At 36.6% G+C, this 17,706-nt stretch overlaps 1 protein-coding gene across 1 annotated transcript in view; it reads left to right on the top strand.

The window, feature by feature from the left end:
• KIAA1109 (KIAA1109 ortholog) overlaps positions 1 to 15,321 on the top strand; it is a 205,475-nt gene extending 190,154 nt beyond the window's left edge. Inside the window, exons 78-87 of the mRNA XM_035023133.1 lie at positions 65 to 215; positions 599 to 756; positions 861 to 1,053; positions 1,282 to 1,499; positions 3,942 to 4,193; positions 5,413 to 5,616; positions 7,865 to 8,059; positions 8,490 to 8,624; positions 11,924 to 12,089; positions 14,579 to 15,321. Coding sequence (XP_034879024.1) covers positions 65 to 215; positions 599 to 756; positions 861 to 1,053; positions 1,282 to 1,499; positions 3,942 to 4,193; positions 5,413 to 5,616; positions 7,865 to 8,059; positions 8,490 to 8,624; positions 11,924 to 12,089; positions 14,579 to 14,795 — 1,889 coding nt within the window. The 3' untranslated portion in view covers positions 14,796 to 15,321. The remainder of the gene's footprint in view (positions 1 to 64; positions 216 to 598; positions 757 to 860; positions 1,054 to 1,281; positions 1,500 to 3,941; positions 4,194 to 5,412; positions 5,617 to 7,864; positions 8,060 to 8,489; positions 8,625 to 11,923; positions 12,090 to 14,578) is intronic.
• The last annotated feature ends 2,385 nt before the right edge of the window (positions 15,322 to 17,706 follow it).

The raw sequence follows: 17,706 nt of genomic DNA, 5'->3' as shown, positions 1-17,706 counted from the left end.
TGGTAACTTTTAATTGTCTGAGCATCTATGTGAGTGAATATGCATTTGATGTTTCTGTTTTTAGATTCACTTTCAAAAACATCAACTCCTTTTAACAAATCGAACAAAGCAGCAAGCCAACAAGGGACCCCATGGGAAACATTGGTCGTGTTTGCCATCAACTTGAAGCAATTAAACGTTCAAATGAATATGAGTAATGTAATGGGAAATACAACGTAAGATATTCAGATACAAGGAAAATTAATCATTCGTTGTAATTTTTCTTATATTGTAATAAAGCAATTTAAAACCTTTTTAATACTGAAGTGTTTGAGACAGTAGAAAAAAGCTATAAATTGCTTTATCTTGAAAATGGTTTTATCCTAAAGATATTGTAATATAAAACAACATGGACTATGTCCTCTAAAAAGAGAAAATTAAAAGGAAAACAGTGTAATTTGCTAAGAAGAAAGCTTTATTATCAATATTCAGACATTTACCACAGTTTTTATAAGAAATGTATTGTTTTTTCAGATTTTTCAAAATCCTCTAACTCCTGTTTTAATTCATGACATTGAAAGCGGTATGTCGAATTAACAACCCTTTTTCTTTTCTCCAGTTGGACAACTAGTGGTTTGAAGAGCCAGGGCCGTCTGTCGGTAGGAAGTAATCGAGATCGAGAGATAAGCATGTCCGTAGGTCTGGGAAGATCACAGTTGGATTCTAAAGGAGGAGTAGTTGGAGGGACCATAGATGTCAATGCTTTGGAGATGGTTGGTATGTTGAAATTTTACAACTGAAAACAAATTTTTGAAAATTGATTTTGATAAGTTTTCCCCATTAGGTTTTTCTATGAAAGGTAATTATCATTTCCATTTTAGCTCATATTTCTGAACATCCAAATCAGCAACCTAGTCACAAAATTCAGATTACTATGGGTTCTACTGAAGCTCGTGTTGATTACATGGGCTCAAGTATCCTCATGGGTATCTTCAGTAATGCTGATCTCAAGCTTCAGGATGAATGGAAAGTAAATCTGTATAACGCACTGGATTCAAGCCTGACTGATAAAAGGTATTTAGTGAAATGTTACTTTCTGAACACTTTGTATGACTGCTCTTAGTATGTTTTCTCTCCTCCAGTGAGAAAACGCAAATGATTCATATTTTTTTGCAAAATGATTTTATATTATGCAACTAATATGAATGAAAAACCTGGGTGGAGAAGGGAATTTTCCTTTTTTTTTTTTTTTTTTTTTTAAGCCATCTTCTGTAAGATATATAACTCTCTTTTATGCTTTAGTGAAATATTTGTCCATGGAGATTTGAAGTGGGATATTTTCCAAGTAATGATATCAAGATCAACTACACCAGACCTGATAAAAATAGGAATGAAGCTCCAGGAATTTTTCACACAACAGTTTGACACCAGCAAACGAGCTCTGTCTACCTGGGGACCCGTTCCATATCTTCCACCTAAGACAATGACTAATAACCTAGAGAGAAGTTCACAAGAACAATGTAAGAATCAGAACTAAGCCTTTATGTATGCTTTATCTTTCACTAAATGTTGTGTTACAATCTTAATTTAAATAATATCTATGTATCATACTTACAAAGTGATCCATATGCTCTTTATTCTATTCACTCAGCAAAGTACCTGATTTCCTACCCACCAATAGAATTAAAGGCCATCATTTGGGAAGTCATCATATATTACCTCCTCCTCCTGCCACAACTCACCTATAACCAATACCCACTCCGTGTTCTTGAATACTAATTATGACAATACCATGTTCTGGTTTAGAGCATGGGCTGTGGAATCAGAATGTCTGAGCTTTGGATTTTTTTGGAGTTTTTTGGATTTATCAGCTGTGTCATATTAGGCAGATTATTATTTTCGCTCAGTAATTCAATCAGCAAGTCAGCTATATTCTTAAGCACTGTTTTAGGCATAGGAGATCTCCTAGTAGACAAAGTTCCTACCTATATAAAGCTTTGTTCTAATGGGAGAAATAGACTATAATTAATTTACTAACTTACTAACTAAATACATCAGATAATTTCAGATAGAAAGACGTACTGAAAAAGCAGGAGAAGGAGATAAAGAATAGTGTGTGAGGCCAGCTAGTTTAGAAAGGTTGGTCACAGAAGCCTTTTAAAGTTCTAGGCTAGAAAGATCTCCACTGGGAAAGAGAGTTCTGGACATAGGGGCCTATTGACAAGTGCAAAGCTCCTACGGTAGAAGAAACTGTCTATTTGAGGATCATTAAGGTGGCTACTTTGGTGAAACAGAGTGAACAAGCAGGAAAGTGTCGGATATGAATGGCCAAAGGTAAGATTTTGAATATGATGGCTAGCTATTGGAGAGTTCTGAACAGATTTCGTATTTGATTTACTTTTTCTTAAAATACTCCTTTTTGAAGAATCACTCTGGCTGCTGTATGAAGAATAGACTACAGGTGGTGAAGAGTGGAAGTAGAGACCGCTGCAGTAATAACCATTACTGTTGTTGCAAACATAGTTATAGTAAGGAGGCCATTGGAAGAGTCCAGGCAGCAAGTGATGGCAGCTTTAACCAGAGAGAGGTAAAAGTGGTGAAAAGTAGTCAGAATCGGGATCATTTTAAATAATTTTATAATCACAGAAGCAGTACATATGCATTGGAAAAGCCTAGAAAGTACATATAAGCAAAAACAGAAATCATCACTCTGAACAATTTAGAGTATGTACTTTCAGATGATTTTCTATAAACCTATATAACACATGTACTTTTTACCAAAATATTATTGTTCATACTGTTTTGTAACCTTTTCTAGTGAACAGTATCCAGTTTTCCATTTTGCTAAGTATTTATCTCCTCTGGCCTTCTGACCACATTCTATAATTGACCTTAAAATTATTCTTACAACTGGTTTGTCCAAACCAATATATCAGATTCAAGATCACAAGTTAAATCTGGTTATGTTCCTTTACTTTCTTTTAATTCAGCATAGTCTTTATTATTTTTAATGACCTGACTCATTGAAGAGACTTAGCCTATTGTCCTGCAGAATGTCCGAACTTCTAAATTTTTTTTTCAGTTGTTTGCTTGTGGTTTCATTTGTCTTTGTTCCTCTAGTCCCTATATTTCCTTTAAACTAGAATTGGTGTTAGGTATATACAAATTAGATGTGCCCCAAAACTCCTAGCCTAGATTCTTAAAAGAAGTCCTTATCTTGCAAAACAAACCAGGCTTACAGAACTGTTTTAGATTAAAGGAAACTAAAGAGACATGATAACTAAATATAACGTGTGATCCTTGTTTGGATCTGGAATGAGAGTTGTGGAAAACAGCCAAAAAGGACATTATTGGGATAAGTGAGAAATATAAATATGAATTGTACATCTGATTAGTGCTTCTCAGACTTTAATGTGTATCTGAAACACTTGGAGATCTCATAAAGTGCAGATTCTGATACAATAGGTATAGGGTGGACTTAAGAGTTTCTGTTTCTATCTAACAAGCTGCCAGGTGTTGCTGATGCTGTTGGTCCTCAGACCTCACTTTTGAGTAGCAAGGTTATAAGTGTCCATATGATTTCTAGATCTTCTTGTCACTGATTCTTAACCCCTCTTCTGCTTCACTTGAATCTAGATCAAGTCCCTAATTTACAGAGTTATTGTGAGAATTGTATAAAAGTTTATGCAAGCACTTTGTAAATCATGAATCATTACAGAAGTGTTAGCTGTAATTATCATTAACAAGTTACTACTTTCATTAATTCTGTCCATCCTTACGCAGCATCTTTTCCCAGACTATATTTTTATTAGCTTTTGCTTAATGTTAACCAGGTATTGGATTGTTTTCATCCCTTATCTGCATCACTTCAGCTATAGAAAATAGCCGCCTCCTGCCTTCCTACCTGCCATTCAGGGTGTTTGTGAAGCACTTCAGGATAAGTGGTTTTGGTTTTCTTGCAGTGCTCGATGCAGCTCATCATCGACATTGGCCTGGAGTATTGAAGGTGGTATCAGGATGCCACATATCCTTATTTCAGATTCCATTACCAGAAAATGGAATGCAGTTCGGAGGATCAATGAGCTTACATGGAAATCATATGACACTAGCTTGTTTTCATGGTCCAAATTTCCGTTCAAAATCCTGGGCCCTTTTTCACTTAGAAGAACCAAATATTGCTTTTTGGACCGAAGCTCAGAAAATCTGGGAAGATGGTAAACTGACACATTTGTAACTTTTACCTTTTCTTATCTTCTGATATGATTATAAATGACAGAGTAATTTTCCTTTCTCATATCTTTTATATGTTTTTGTTATATTTCTTTTTACTTTTTTAATTGTTATGTCAATCACCATACATTACATCATTAGTTTTTGATGTCGTATTCCATGATTCATTGTTTGTGCCTAACACCCAGTGCTCCATGCAGAATGTGCCCTCTTTAATACCCATCACCAGGCTAACCCATCCCCCCCAACCCCCTCCCCTCTAGAACCCTCAGTTTGTTTTTCAGAGTCCATCGTCTCTCATGGTTCATCTCCCCCTCCGATTTCCCCCCCTTCATTCTTCCCCTCCTACTATCTTCATCTTCTTCTTTTTTTTTTCTTAACATATATTGCATTATTTGTTTCAGAGGTACAGATCTGTGATTCAACAGTCTTACACAATTCACAGCACTCACCATAGCACATACCCTCCCCAATGTCTATCACCCAGCCACCCCATCCCTCCCACCCCACCCCCCACTCCAGCAATGCTCAGTTTGTTTCCTGAGATTAAGAATTCCTCCTATCAGTGAGGTCATATGATACATGTCTTTCTCTGATTGACTTATTTCTTTGTTATATTTCTGAAGTCCAACTCCATTTGTTCTCATGTACTTGACATGTCAAGGAGTTCATTGCCAATGAGTCAGTATCTATAAAGTCTGGAGCATGTTAAAGGACTTACTTCTGAACTTGCCACCGTCTTACCCTGTTTCTTAGGCAATTAAAGTTTCTGCTGCTGTGGCTGGCCAGTCGTAATAATAGTTATTATAAATATTATAAAAACAAAAGACACATGGTGGTAGTTTAAGGAAATAAGACTAAATTATAAAACTTTTATCGGTAAGGTTGTGCTTTTACCTCTATTTACAGTGATAAACCTCCTTCCTTTTAGTTATAATTTCCTAAGCTGTGATTTCTTACGATGAAGGGAAAAAATGGTTGATGCTCATTATCTTGAAAAAAATGATGATGCTCATCACCAGGGATAAATCCAGTTATAACTAAAAGAAAGAAAAACTATTTATGATTTTTTTCTGACTTCTCACTTTTTTATATCCTTATCTATGTATGAGTTAACTAAATCTATTGCTCTAGAGCCACAACTATCTTCTTGCATCTAAATATAGTTTGTTAACATCAAGAAACTTTTTTTTTCCCTTCTAGGGTCTAGTGATCATTCTACATACATTGTACAAACGTTGGATTTTCATCTGGGCCATAATACCATGGTTACCAAACCATGTGGTGCTTTGGAAAGTCCTATGGCAACAATAACCAAAATAACAAGGCGTCGCCATGAAAATCCACCCCATGGAGTAGCAAGTGTAAAAGAATGGTTCAACTATGTTACAGCCACAAGGAATGAAGGTTAAAAGTTTATTTTTTTGGAGAGATTTTCCTGTATTTGGGGCTCCGTTGCCTGTGTTTAGAATTTGAGTGGAGGGAGAATTTTCATTTCTTTAATTAAACTAGTTTCATTGGGACGCCTGGGTGGCTCAGTCAGTTGGGCATCTGCCTTCAGCTCAAGTCATGATCCTAGGGTCCTGGGATCGAGTCCCGCATCGGGCTCCTTGCTCAGCGGGAAGCCTGCTTCTCCCTCTCCCTCTGCCTGCTGCTCCCCCTGCTTGTGCGCTCTCATTCTCCCTCTCTGTCTGACAAATAAGTAAATAAAATATCTTTTAAAAAACTAAAAGTAAGTAAAAATAAACTAGTTTCATTTTACTCATAAATAACAATATTAGTACCTGATTCACCATCCTGGTAGTGTAACATCTCATAGACTAAAAATTATTTTAGGGCGCCTGGGTGGCTCAGATGGTTAAGCGTCTACCTTCGGCTCAGGTCATGATCCCAGGGTCCTGGGATCGAGTCCCACATCGGGCTCCCGGCTCAGCAGGGAGCCTGCTTCTCCCTCTGACCCTCTCCCCTCTCATGCTGTTTCTCTCTCGCTCACTCTCTAAAAAATAAATACAATCTTTAAAAAAAAAAAAATTATTTTAGATGTAACTGAAAACATTCAAAATAAAGTTGGTTTAAATAAATGAAGTTTAAGTGGCGCCTGGGTGGCTCAGTCGTTGGGCATCTGCCTTCAGCTCAGGTCATGATCCCAGGGTCCTGGAATCGAGCCTCGCATCGGGCTCCCTGGTCTGCGGGAGGCCTGCTTCTCCCTCTCCCACTCCCCCTGCTTGTGTTCCCTCTCTCGCTGTGTCTCTCTCTGTCAAATAAATAAAATCTTTAAAATAAATAAATAAAAAATAAATGAAGTTTATTATAGTTAGAAAAATATCTTTGTAGTGATGCTAAACATCAGAAGTTTGGTAAAGTTACTACACAACTAAGTAATAGAATGCCACAAACTTTAAGGTTTGGGGTGGTTGGAATAAAATGAAACTAAATACTGTTCCCTACGAAATAAGTTTAAAAAGAGTGCTTTTGATGAGTTTTTCCATTTGGTTAGAATCACCAGTCTTGTAATAATGTGGCCAGGAAAATTCTTATTTTGTGGCTGTTTTTTGTTTAAGTTTATAGTACTGATTTTACCAATCATGTCATCTGTATTGGAAAGGGGACTACACTGAGACCTGCTAAGACTTGAATGTTTTACTTAAAAATAACCACCTTTCAAAATGGGAAAGATGACTTGGGCCCCACTGAAAATAGTTACCATGAAATAGGCTGTACCAGGGATTAGAGACTATTAAAAATGTTCTGAGAACAAAGGAGGATAAGGAAGTAAATTAGAAGATTGTGCATGTATTGGCTATTCTACCTTCCAAAAAGAGATTTTAGAGGAGGGGCTTCTTTTTGGCTGGGATACCATGGAGGGGCTATTAGCAAACCGCACTGCTACCTAAAAACTGCTAATTTTTATAAGAAAACCATAGCACTTATGTTGGGGAAAATCAGGACTTCTACCTTATTTCAAGGTCAGGAACGTATTTAATTGCAAATTCTATATAAGAGTAAGGTATTCTATCTATGGAGAACTCTGAGGTTAATGAAACTCTTTAAATTTAGACATGAATTTAGTTAAAAATAATATTTTAAACTTTGAGAAACAGAAACAAAATGTATTAGATTTATCCAAAATCATGTTATAAAGCTTTGGTCTTGAGAATAGTGATATACATCACTATCTATATATATAAGTAAAACACTACATATATATGTAAATGTATCACTATATGTAAATATATTTAAGTAGATAAATATGTATATAGGTAACTACTCTCAAGACCAAAGCTTTATATGGCTCTGTTTTTAAAAATGTGAGTCATTATTTTCCAGCTTTTAAAATGATAAAAATTCTGGGCACGTGGGTGGCTCAGTTGGTTAAACAATGCCTTTGGCTCAGGTCATGATCCTGGAGTCCCGGGATCGAGTTCCGCATCAGGCTCCCTGCTCAGCGGGAAGTCTGCTTCTCCCTCTCCCGCTCCTCCCTCTTGTGCTGTCTCTCTCTCTCTCATTCTCTTTCTCAAATAAATAAATAAAATCTTTAAAAAAATAAAAATAAAATGATAAAAATTCTGTGTATGATAGTGTCATGAAAGCTATAGGTTTATCAATGCCTATTGGTTTAATTTGATTCTTCTTGTCTTTATTATTGTCCATGTAGAGCTAAACCTACTTCGTAATGTTGATGCTAATAACACTGAAAATAGCACTACAGTGAAGAATTCTAGTTTGTTGAGTGGATTCAGAGGAGGTTCTAGTTACAATCATGAAACAGAGACTATCTTTGCATTACCAAGGATGCAGCTTGAATTTAAATCCATTCATGTTCAAGAACCACAGGAACCTTCATTACAGGGTATGTGGAAAAATAGTTTCTAAAGTTACTAAGAAAATTCTAAAGGAACTTCCAGTTTCTATTTTCTCACAGGTTATTTGTGTAATAGTGATATAGTCTAATGAAATTGATTTGCTTAGTCAAATTTTCTTCCCAGCTATCTGACCTATAGCAAATAATTTAATCCATTTGTGCCTCTTTCTCCTCAGCAAAATGGGGGACAATAATAATGTATTTCATTCAGAGGGTTTTTATGAGGAATAAATGGCGTGTACTTGGAAAGTGCTCAATAAACTGTCATCATTTGTAAATCACATACAGAAACTACTCAGCTCTCTATAGTTGCATTCAAATGGACTCATTTACATGAACCCATGTAAATCCCTTATTAACAGGAAGAGAATGGGACTTATCTCATTAAATCTTTTAATATAGAACTTTGCCATTGCAGATGCCAGCCTGAAGCCGAAGGTAGAATGTAGTGTGGTGACAGAGTTCACTGACCACATTTGTGTGACTATGGATGCTGAGCTCATCATGTTTCTTCATGATTTAGTGTCGGCTTATCTCAAAGAAAAAGAAAAAGGTGGGTAGCATATTCTTTTTTTTTTTCCTTTCCAATTTCAGGAAAGGCAGTTGTCAGTGCCATTCATATGGATTTTTATGGTCTAATGATAAAATGAGTGGAATGTATCTCCTTCCTTTGAGTTGTAAATATCAATCAATGAAATAAATACAAATAATATATTAGTAAAACTGTGTGACAGACTTTTTGAGTATCTGCTATGTCCATGACACTCTTTCTAAACATACCTCACACTGAATGGTGTTTTATACTTTACAAAATGTCTTCATATACATTATCAGGCCTTGTAGGAGAATCTCACAAAGGAAGAGAAAGAAAATCTCTTTGAGGAAATACTGCTAGTCAAAGTGAAATGGCTAAAGAAACAACTACATAATGAAATAGCATGAATTATATACATTGTTAGGAAAACTGAATTAAATGAGTAGATAAATCTGTTTAGAATGCAGAAAACCTATCTTTTCATAAATAAATTAGACTTGTTTTTATGAGCTAGCAAACATTGGTTTATCCCCTGGAAATTTACATGTTTGTCCAATAAGAAACATATGGTGACCTTAATATCCATATAGAACTGGTTGAATAGGGCGCCTGGGTGGCTCAGTCATTAAGCGTCTGCCTTCAGCTCGGGTCATGATCCCAGGGTCCTGGGATCGAGCCCCGCATGGGGCTCCCTGCTCCGCGGAAAGCCTGCTTCTCCCTCTCTCACTCCCCCTGCTTGTGTTCCCTCTCTTGCTGTGTCTCTCTCTGTCAAATAAATAAATAAAATCTTAAAAAAAAAAAAAAAAGGAACTGGTTGAATATATTATGGTGCCCATATAATGGAATGGAATACTCTGTAGCTGTTTAAAAGATGAGGTAGTCAGAAATATAATGATATGGAATGGTGTCCAAATATATGGTCTTTATTTACCCAATAAGTATTTATTGCACAAATATATAAATATATAGTAGTAAAATGACAGGTGTGATTTTTTTTAATTGCTTGGAATACATGCTATTTGTTTAGGTCTCCCTATAATACTTCATTTTCCTAATGAGCAAAAATACAAAATTTGTCTAGCAGGTATTTCAAGATGGCCTCATGATGAATGTTTAAGTGAAGTTTTAGATATCAAAAAACAATGCAAAAGTAGCGTAGCATAGATTGAATTGCTGCTCCATTACTATTCAGTCTAGATGTGCCAAAAGTCCAGTGAGAGTAAAATCAGTAATGATGACTGGAAGAAATCTATGAGACATTAGTTGAAACTTAAATGACTAAAACCATATAATAGGAAATATTATATATAAGTAGATCCAGTCTTGACTTATAGCACCAACATATACCAGTCCCTGATAATCCTCTTGTTTTTCTCTCTGCCTTAATATTTAAACTTAATGTGGAAAAATAACAGACTCTAAGTAAACCTGTGAAGTTCAGAATTCTTTTCTAGGGGTGCCTGGGTGGCTCAGTTGGTTAAGCGACTGCCTTCAGCTCAGGTCATGATCCTGGAGTCCCGGGATCGAGTCCCGCATCGGGCTCCCTGCTCAGCGGGGAGTCTGCTTCTCCCTCTGACCCTCCCCCCTCTCATGCTCTCTCTATCTCATTCTCTCTCTCAAATAAATAAATAAAATCTTTAAAAAAAAAAAAAGAATTCTTTTCTAGGTAACTATAGGTATGTTTATATAAAAGCCTGCCAGATTTCTTTCTTGCAGTTATTATGTGAAGTCTTTGTCATTTTATGAAATACTGTGTTGGTCTTGGTCTGCCATGAACTGTGCATATTAAAAAACAAAACAAAACTTTCTTTTTAAATACAAACTGTTGCACAACAACAAAAAAGAGAGAAACAGACTCAATGAGAACAAACTGGTGATTGCCAAAGGGGAGAGGAGTGGGAAGATAGGTGAAATGGATAAAGGGGATTAAGAGCTACAAACTTCCAGTTATAAGATAAGTCATGGGGATGAAAAGTACAGCATAAGGAATATAGTCAGTAATATTGTAATACACTTCTCGTGGCAAGCATTTCAAAATGTATATAATTGCTAAATCACTGTGTTTTACACCTGAAATTAATTTAATATATATAAATTATCTTTAAAAGTAGAAAAGCAAACTTATGTAACATTCTTTCAATGGGAAAAAGGAAATGGGGACTTGATTATCAGACTTACAATACCAAGTGGTATTATTTTGGGGGATTTCAATTATAAATAAAAATATTTAAAATAGCTATATTTTGTGATTAAGAACTAAAAGCAATTAGTTTTGACCAAAATAAGCATAAACTTGTCTGAGAATAATCTTTAACAGCATGTAAGACTAGACCAGAATCAACATACTTCTAGAACATCAAGATAAATTATAGCACTGTAACGACTACCAGTAATAAAAGCAGAGCAACTGTGAGGAGGCAGTAACTGAAGGCATCTATATTCTTATGTAGTGTGAACCTAAGGACAGTTTTATTCCTAGGCTCATTCGCAATGAACATGTTATCCCTACTGCTAATTCACAAAAAAGTTAAAACCAGAGTTACATAATGACTATCATATTACCTAATTTATTAGTTATTTTATGCCCAATTTGTGTCTTGAAAACCTATGCTCTAAGAGAAATGCTATATATACTAAAGTTTGCCAAATGAAAACTACCTTTGTCTCAGATTTGATTTTAATTTTATATATATTATGACCACCAATTTAAAAAGAATTTGTCCTTCATAAAACATTTGAGTATTCACTATAAAAAGTGAAAGACTGCTTACATAAAAAGCTCCTAAGTTAGTACCAGTGTTCAAATATATAGAGGGACATTAACATCCTAAAACTATGGAGTGGTACACTTTACAGTTCACTCATTTAAAGTGTACCACTCCATAGTTTTAGGATGTTACTGTTCAGCTGTCAGCTTTAACAGCTTGAACATGTTAATGTTCAGGCTGTTAAAAAATGTCCACCTGCAGCCATTCTTCAGGAAACCTCAATTTCATTGCCCTATGCCTGCTATCAAATAAATCTCAGCATTCTTTACCATTAGTTTTAACCACACAAATACATGTAAAATATATGCTATTCCTCAAAAAAAAATGACATGTTAACTTTGACATTGTCTTTCTCTAAGAAATACCAGTAACTGGCAGTTATTTATGGCTTATTTTAAAATACTAGTTTTTCAGAAAGGGAATTAAATGAGACTTTGGCCAGTTCATAAGTAAAATGATAAATGGAGCCTATTATACTGTTCATATGATGATTTAAAATAAATTTATAAGATACATATTTGTAATATTAATCTATCATTTTCATTATAGCCATTTTTCCACCTCGGGTTTTATCTACTCGACCAGGACAGAAAAGTCCAATTATTATACATGATGACAACTCCTCTGACAAAGACAGAGAGGACAGCATCACTTACACTACTGTGGACTGGAGAGATTTTATGTGCAACACATGGCATCTAGAACCCACTCTCAGGTAAGTAGTGGGTGTATGTATTTACCTGTACCCTACGGCATTATCATGAGGAAAAGGTCATAAATAATGTAGCAAGTTAAGTATGGTTTACCAAAAACAGTTTTTAGGAGGTGGCTACTTATAACATCTCTAACTTCTGGCTGTCTCTTCTGCTCCTTTCTGCTTTTTTTTAAGTGCTTCTAGCGCAAGGCAGGAGAAGCACAAACACTGCGACTAGCTCAGCACTCTCCACTGAGTGACATCCTCTCAGTCAGTCACTAGAACATGAGAATGACTCCACCTCCACCGTTGCTGTAATTTCTTTACCATCTTTTTTACCAGGACATTCTTTTCAGGTGTTCGAGGGACCTGCAGTAAACTTTTTGTTTCTCAGTTTGGGAAGATACGGTAATGGCCGTACATCATCATTAAGGAATTAATACAGTTTCTCACACATGTCCCGACAGCGTGTTATAGAACCTACGATGTCACAGGGTCGTCTGGCTGCATGCTAAGCAATATAGAACCATCCCTGAAATATTGAATTTAATGCTGTCAGATTCAGGTTCATTTACAGAGACATGTTCTACTACAATCATGATCCCAGTTATATCAACTTATTTTCATATTAAAATTTCAAGAGTATTTTCTAGTCTTAATTACATTTATAATGGCTGCTGTAGCTAGTGGTACTTGCATTGTTTGTCCTTGTTTATGGTTAGCACTCACAACCTTCCTGTCATTTTCCCCTTTCCTCTCATCTGCTTTGTTAATCAGATTTTAACTGTCTGAATCATGGAATAACAGTATCAAAAAAAAGTCCACGTACTCTGACACAACATTCTGCAGAACAATACAGATTTCATTTAGATAAGGTTATTATTTCAGACATTTATGCCACAAAATAATTCCATAGCAACCAAATATCCATTATACAGTGGACTCTTGTATAAGAAGAAAGTAGTAACTTTGTGTTAATAATTTGTATGTAATAAAATTTGGCATTAATTAACAGTACATATACTCATGAGAGTATTAACAGTGTCAATACTCAGAACAAAATTAAAATATTGCAAAGATCCTAATGCAGGAAACTACTTAGAAAATTTGTTTTGTATTTGTAAATCTATGATGAAATTAAGTATCTTTTAATTTCAAATGAGCATAAAAAGTTTGATTTGCCATTCTTCTTCTTCTTCTTCTTCTTCTTTTTTTTTTTTTAAACATACCATCAGGAGACTAGTTAATGTGGTGTAGTGGTGGAGAGCACGTTGAGGAACTCTAGCTCTAAGTCCGGTTGTCTAGATGGCACAGTGAACTAAATGGTCTTGGCCAAAGGACCTAACCTATTTCTGCCTTAGTTGCCTCATAAGAAAAATTCGGTAAACAGTATTACCTACCTTGTAGGGTTGTTACAATAGTTAAATGAGTTAATTAATGCAAAATGCTTATAACTGTTTGAGTCTTAGCAGATCAGTGCTTCATACCACCTTTTCCCTACCCAAGTTCAGAAGCAATTGAAACAGTGGGAGAGAGGCAGCTGGAAATCAAAACGACAGTTTTAATAGTGATAAAGCTCATCACAGAGAATATGGTTTGGATGTCTGGCAACAATGGCCTTCTAACCACGAAGTCCAGGTTTGGACTTACCTACAGGGTCTTCATCATGCAGAACACCAGAGTTGTGTGCCCACCCCCACCTTGAGTTCTGCATTTGGCAGCCCTGTGAACTCACCTAGACACAGAGAGCCATCAACATTCTGGGGCTAACTTATTTAGGGGCCTGTCCTAGAGAAACCTATTGCATGAAGCAAAGACCAAAATGAGCAGCTCTTAAGAGTAGATAGGGAAGAGGGTACTGAACTACACAACCCAGTTCCTCTGTTAACTTGCCAATCAGATTAAGTCATTAATACAGGAGCAGAGAAAGGCCAGAAGTGTTTCACTAATAGCTGTTCCTCTATATTGAAGGAAATACCAGGAATAGGAAGAAAATGGTTCTTCCTTCAAACATGTTTAGCACATAGCAAACACTCATGAAATCTTAGCCTTTTTTACCCCACATTATGTCACATATATGTTGAACTCTTATTTTTTTCTCAGCTTTATTGAAGTATAATTGATAAAACATGTAAGATATTTTAAGTGGACGGTGTCATAATTTGATACATGTACACATTGTAAAAGGATTCCTGCCATCAAGTTCATGTCTTTTAGAATGAACCAGATGTTTTTTAAATGTCAGGATGACCCTGTAACTTAACAGACCTAAAATAAAATAATCAGAATGAAATTCACTTAACTCCACTGCTATGTGTATGCTCTCAAGGATACTTATAATCACCTTTTTTAAATGCTGTTATAGTAAACCCAGGAATTGTAGCTTAGATTATTCTACTGAGAATAGTCTGTCTTGAGCATATTATGGAGGCTTAGTGATGTTCTTGAACCTACCTTCAGAACTGAGTTATGGCACTGTATTCCTTAATACCTATTATTTATAATTTTAGATTAATATCTTGGACTGGAAGAAAGATTGATCCAGTGGGTGTTGATTACATTCTTCAAAAACTGGGCTTCCATCATGCCAGGACTACTATTCCTAAATGGCTTCAAAGAGGAGTCATGGACCCACTTGACAAGGTTCTGTCAGTACTTATAAAAAAACTCGGTACTGCACTACAGGATGAAAAGGAAAAGAAAGGAAAAGACAAAGAAGAACACTAAAAAAGTAACTTGATCTGTGAACAAATTATGATTGTGTCCATTAAGTTTTATTACACTGGAGTGTTTTTTTTTTCTTTTTGTATAGTAAAATTATTTTCAGTATAACTTAAAATAACTCTAATTTTGTGGCCATTATATTGAAAGTTTGTAAGTTAACCTGTTTATTCTAGTTCCACCATTCTGTATACAATGAAGTATTGCATGATAATGTAAATTTTGTGAAAAACTAGATTAAAATATATAAATCTGCTCAGTAGGGTTTATAATTGTATTATGTGCAATATGATTCCTGCATCTTTAAAATATTTTCAGAGTAACTGTGAATTTTTGCTATTGGCCATAACTTTTAGAAAAAATCTTGTTGATAATGTGATTTTTTTTTTTTTTGGTCATTAATTGCTTTTTCTTTTTTGAAAATGTAGTCTTGTAAAAATACCTATTTGTATATAGTTCGAGTAATTGTGATATGATTACCACTAAAATATTGTTTGTAACTATTGTAATAAAGTCACAGTAATTGGTTTCACTCTGTAGTTATTTTTGAGTCTTTTCTTCCTTTGATAGCTTATTTTTATAACAGATGCCTAACCTGTTATTGAATGTTTTCATAGAAGATGATTAATACCTTTAAAAATTAAATCATGGAAAAAGATCTTTCATGAAATGAATTTTATTTATTTATTTATTTATTTTTTAAGATTTTATTTATTTATTTGACAGAGAAAGACACAGCGAGAGAGGGAACACAAACGGGGAGTGGGAGAGGGAGAAGCAGACTCCCCGCCAAGCAGGGAGCCCGATGCGGGGCTCGATCCAGGGACTCCAGGATCATGACCTGAGCCGAAGGCAGTCGCTTAACCAACTGAGCCACCCAGGCACCCCATGAAATGAATTTTAGCCAAAACTTTACTTTTCTTCATAACCTGTGCACATCACTTAAACTCCCTGAATTTAATCTTTAAAACAGAGATAGAAAATCTCTTATATCCTACAATGCTTTTGAGGATCAAATGGAATAATGTCCATGAAGGAGTCTGCTAAATGCTAAAGTAGGAACAGGAACAAAAAAATTGCAATTATTATCCAAACATGTAGATCCTTCTGAGTTAACTCACCAATTATACAGTGATATGAGATAAATAATAAGGTAACTACCTTAAGATCTGTTACTTTATTCTTTGGCATGTTCTATTTGTTTTTTATAGAATCAGGTCAGCTCTATGGCATGTAAAAAAAAATCAAGGTATATAAAAAGAGGAAATGAAAGATGTACAAGATGAGTCTATAAAATTATTTATCAAGTGGCTATTTCCACAGGCACAATAAACATTTTTGTCCTGGAGAAAAAAAAATTAAATCATGGGGTCGCCTGGGTGGCTCAGTCGGTTAAGCCCCGAACTCTTGATTTCATCTCAGGTCATGATCTCAGGGTCATGGGATCCAGCCCCATTTCAGGCTCTGTGCTCATCACGGAGTCCACTTGTCCCTCTCTCTCTGGCTCCAACCCCCCTGCACTCGCTCTCTATCCCTAAAATAAATAAATAATCTTTTAAAAAAAAATCCTTGGGGGCGGAGTTAAAATGGAGAAGTAGGGGGAACCTGGGTTTTCCTCATCCCTCGAACACAGCTGTATCGAGGTCAGATCATTTGGAACATACAGGAAATCCATCTGAGGATTGGAAGTAGATTCTCTGTGTTTGGAGGGAGACAGCGTGGCAGGTCCAAGGTGCCGTGGAAGTGAATTGGGGTAGACAAAAGCTTCAGAGACGTGGAGGGAAGGAACCCTTTTCTCCAGGAAAAAAGGGAGAGAGGGGGCCGGGGGTGAGAGTGTGTGGCGTTGGGTTCGCACAAGATGAAAGCCTCTCAGACCACAGACTGGGGAAATGGGAACCGAGTGTCGCAGGTTTTTGCAAAACTCGAGTTGTGGAAGTGTGTGACCTCACCGGAGCAGAGCTGTAGCCTGTGCTTCTGGAGAGGAGGGCTCTGGTTCAGAGCACGCACAAAGTGGTCCAGGGATCTCCTGGGTTGCGCTGGGAGAGAGATCATTCCTATTGGGAGTACATTTGGAAGAGGATATATTGCCTCCCGAAGGACACAAGACCATGCAGGCGCCAACAAATGGCCTTTCATTGGCAGGGGACAAAGGTGTGTGCAGAGGGTGGATGACCCAATCACTGCTTTTCATGGTGCCACAGCATAGAATCCATCCACCATGCAGGCGTGGGACTCTTTTTGTGGGAGAAAGGGCACTAGTCAGAGACCAGCAAGACTCTAACCCAGAGGAGGCCTAGGTGCTGGCTCCTTTAAGATTTGGAATTTTAAATCCCAGCCACACCAAAGATAAAACGCAGCAGAGCTGTGGCGCCAGGCACGCTGAAGGCCTTTACTTTTTCGATGAGGGCTTCTGAACAGGAGGCGGTGTGAGATTTCCCCTGTCGGTGGATGAGAGAGTGGGGTGGCACCATATTGCCCTTGCTATCCACACGATTGGACCTGAGAGAGCAACATAGCAGCCCCAAGTAGAGGTGGGAGCCGCTTACACCAAACCCTGACCCCCTGTGCTGGGCAAGTGGTTTTTCATCTGGGCAGGATTGACTCTGAGCCAGCACAGGGTGCTTCTCCCCCAGAAGAGCAACACAGACGGCACCCCGCAGGCCCCAAGTCTACCGATCATACAGTGCCTCACAGCGTCCCCTTCAGTTCTGGTGCAAATAGGACCAGGCTGTTGTTTTTGTTTTTGTTTTTGTTTTCCTTTGGAATCACATTTATAGTTTTTTGTTTGTTTGTTTTTTCATTTCCTTTTCTCTCTCTCTCTTTTTTTTGATCAGACTTTTTTTTCTTTTTCTTTCTTTTTATTTTTTCCTTGGAATCAGGCTTACAGTCTTGTCGTTGTTGTTTGGTTGCTTGGGTT

Source organism: Mirounga leonina, unplaced genomic scaffold (genome assembly GCF_011800145.1).
Source record: "Mirounga leonina isolate KUSES-001 unplaced genomic scaffold, KU_Mleo_1.0 Mir_176, whole genome shotgun sequence".
Lineage (NCBI taxonomy): Eukaryota > Metazoa > Chordata > Mammalia > Carnivora > Phocidae > Mirounga > Mirounga leonina.
Note: the sequence above shows the minus strand (reverse complement) of the source record. Positions and strands in the feature narration are given on the sequence as shown.